Source organism: Hevea brasiliensis, chromosome 7, assembly GCF_030052815.1.
Source record: "Hevea brasiliensis isolate MT/VB/25A 57/8 chromosome 7, ASM3005281v1, whole genome shotgun sequence".
Lineage (NCBI taxonomy): Eukaryota > Viridiplantae > Streptophyta > Magnoliopsida > Malpighiales > Euphorbiaceae > Hevea > Hevea brasiliensis.
In genome coordinates, this window is record NC_079499.1 from 101,006,549 (window position 1) to 101,008,745 (window position 2,197).

Sequence of the window (2,197 nt, forward strand, 5' to 3'; positions counted from 1 at the left end):
AAGTCCGGTTTCAGAACAAAGTCGAATTTTTGGGTTTGATTTTTCAATTATTCGATTATCATTTATTTGGTTTCATCGAATCTTCATCTTTTGAAAAAAATTTTGAGCCATTGTTTTTTGAGAGTCGAATCAAAATAACTAACAAAATTAGAAGGAAAAATGAAACTCTCTTATATTTTTATTGATTAGCAGAAAATCTATTTATATACAAGTCTACACAGTTAAGCAGGAAAGCTAACTCATTCTGTTACACAAGAAACAAACTTGCTTTTACAATTACCCGTGCTCTAACTAATCAACAGAAAAAAAATAAGTTAGCTCTGTTTAAATCTTCTCAAGTCCAGCTCAGCTTGAAGTCCAATTCATCCGTTCTCTTTGCATGACATCAACTCCAATACCCCCTGCAAGCTGGAGCATGTACGTTGAACAATCCCAGCTTGAATTGAAGTGCAGTAAAAGGACCAGAAGAAAGTGGTTTGGTACAGATGTCGGCAAGCTGAGCAGAAGTGGAAATAGGTAGCAGCTTGATCAAGCCTTATTGAGCTTTTCACGAACAATATGATAATTAAGGTTGATATGTTTAGTGCGTTCATGGAAAGCGGGATTTGCTGCAATGTAAAGAGCAGATTAATTATCACAATAAAGGAGAGCTGGCTGCTTGAAAAAAACTTATAAATCAGGAAGGAGATAATGAAGCCACTATATTTCATAGGTAACCGAGGCTAAAGCACGATATTCAGCTTCATTAGAAGAACGGGAGACAGTTTGCTGCTTCTTAGATTTCCACGAAATCAAAGAATTGCCCAAGAAGATACAAAAACCAGTGATAAAACGTATGGTATCAATACACCCTGCCCAGTCAAAATCACTGAATCCCTTCAGTTGCAAATCTAATGTCGATGGGAAAAACAAACCAAGACCAAGAGTTGCTTTGATATAGCGGAGCAAGGAAGACTGGTTGGATGAGCCAAGTATTGACTCAATTGTTGCACCACGAAACTAAGATCCGGTCGTGTAGTTGTCAAATAAACAAGACGGCTAACAAGTCTGCGATAAGCAGAAATATCAGAAAAGGGCTCACCTCCTTGCTGTTGCAACTTAAGAGAATGATCCACGAGCGTCTTTACTGGTTTAGAAGCTAAAAAACCAATATCAGATAAAATTTCAAGAGCATACTTCCTTTGATTCAACAAAATACCCTTGCTAGTTCTTGCAATTTCTAAGCCCAAGAAAAATCGCAATGTGCCCAAGTCTTTAATTTTGAAAGACTGATCAAGAAATTGCTTGATGTAATTGATTTCTGCCATAGAATCACCAGCTAGGATAACATCATCCACGCAAATAAGCAAAGCAATAAAAGAGGTGCATGTGGACTTAATGAAGAGGGAATAGTCGGACTTAGATTGAAAATATCCAATAAAAAGCAAGGCAATAGACAGTTTAGAAAACCACTGTCTACTAGCTTGTTTAAGCCATATAAAAACTTAAAAAGCCTGCAAACTTGATTCGATTTAGTGGTTTTGAACCCTTGTGGTAACACCATGTACACTTCTTCATGAAGATCTCCATGCAAAAACGCATTATTAACATTGAGTTGTTGAAGCTACCACTATTTGGCAGAGGCTAAAGCAAGCAACAAATGAACAGTGGTCATTTTTGCCACAGGTGAAAAAGTGTTGAAGTAGTCGATACCTTCAGTTTGGGTGTAGCCTTTAGCCACAAATCTGGCTTTGTACCATTCTATAGACCCATCTGCCTTGAACTTGATTCGATATACCCATTTACAGCCAATAGAATTTTTCCAGGTGGTAATTCTGTAAGCTCCCAAGTATTATTCTACTGCAAAGCCTCAATTTCACATTGCATAGCCTTCCGCCAACATTCATGCTTAACAGCCTGTGCATAGGATTTAGGTTCTTCCATAGAGGAGACATGAAGAACAAAATTTTTATAGGAAGGTGTGAGTGAATCATAAGAAAGAACATGAGATAAGGGATAGAGTATACCTGGACCTGAGCACGCTGCAGATGGCTTAGTTGTTATTGACAGAAGATTGCAGTGGTAGTCCTTAAGATATGAAGGAGGACATTAAGTACGTAAGGATTTTCGAGGAAGAGATGAAACTAGAGGTGAAAGAACAAAAGAGGATGGTGAAGAGGAATAAGTATTTGGGGAACACGGAAGCAAAAAATCTTAA

At 37.7% G+C, this 2,197-nt stretch overlaps 1 protein-coding gene across 1 annotated transcript; it reads right to left on the bottom strand.

Annotated features, from left to right (window-relative positions):
* Positions 1-362: 362 nt before the first annotated feature.
* On the bottom strand, positions 363-1,307 carry LOC131181421 (uncharacterized mitochondrial protein AtMg00810-like). The gene is made up of 3 exons (XM_058149479.1): positions 921-1,307; positions 718-876; positions 363-608 (listed from the first exon to the last, which is right to left on the bottom strand). Exons 1-3 carry the CDS (start codon positions 1,305-1,307, stop codon positions 363-365), a joined length of 792 nt encoding a protein of 263 aa, XP_058005462.1.
* Positions 1,308-2,197: the final 890 nt, after the last annotated feature.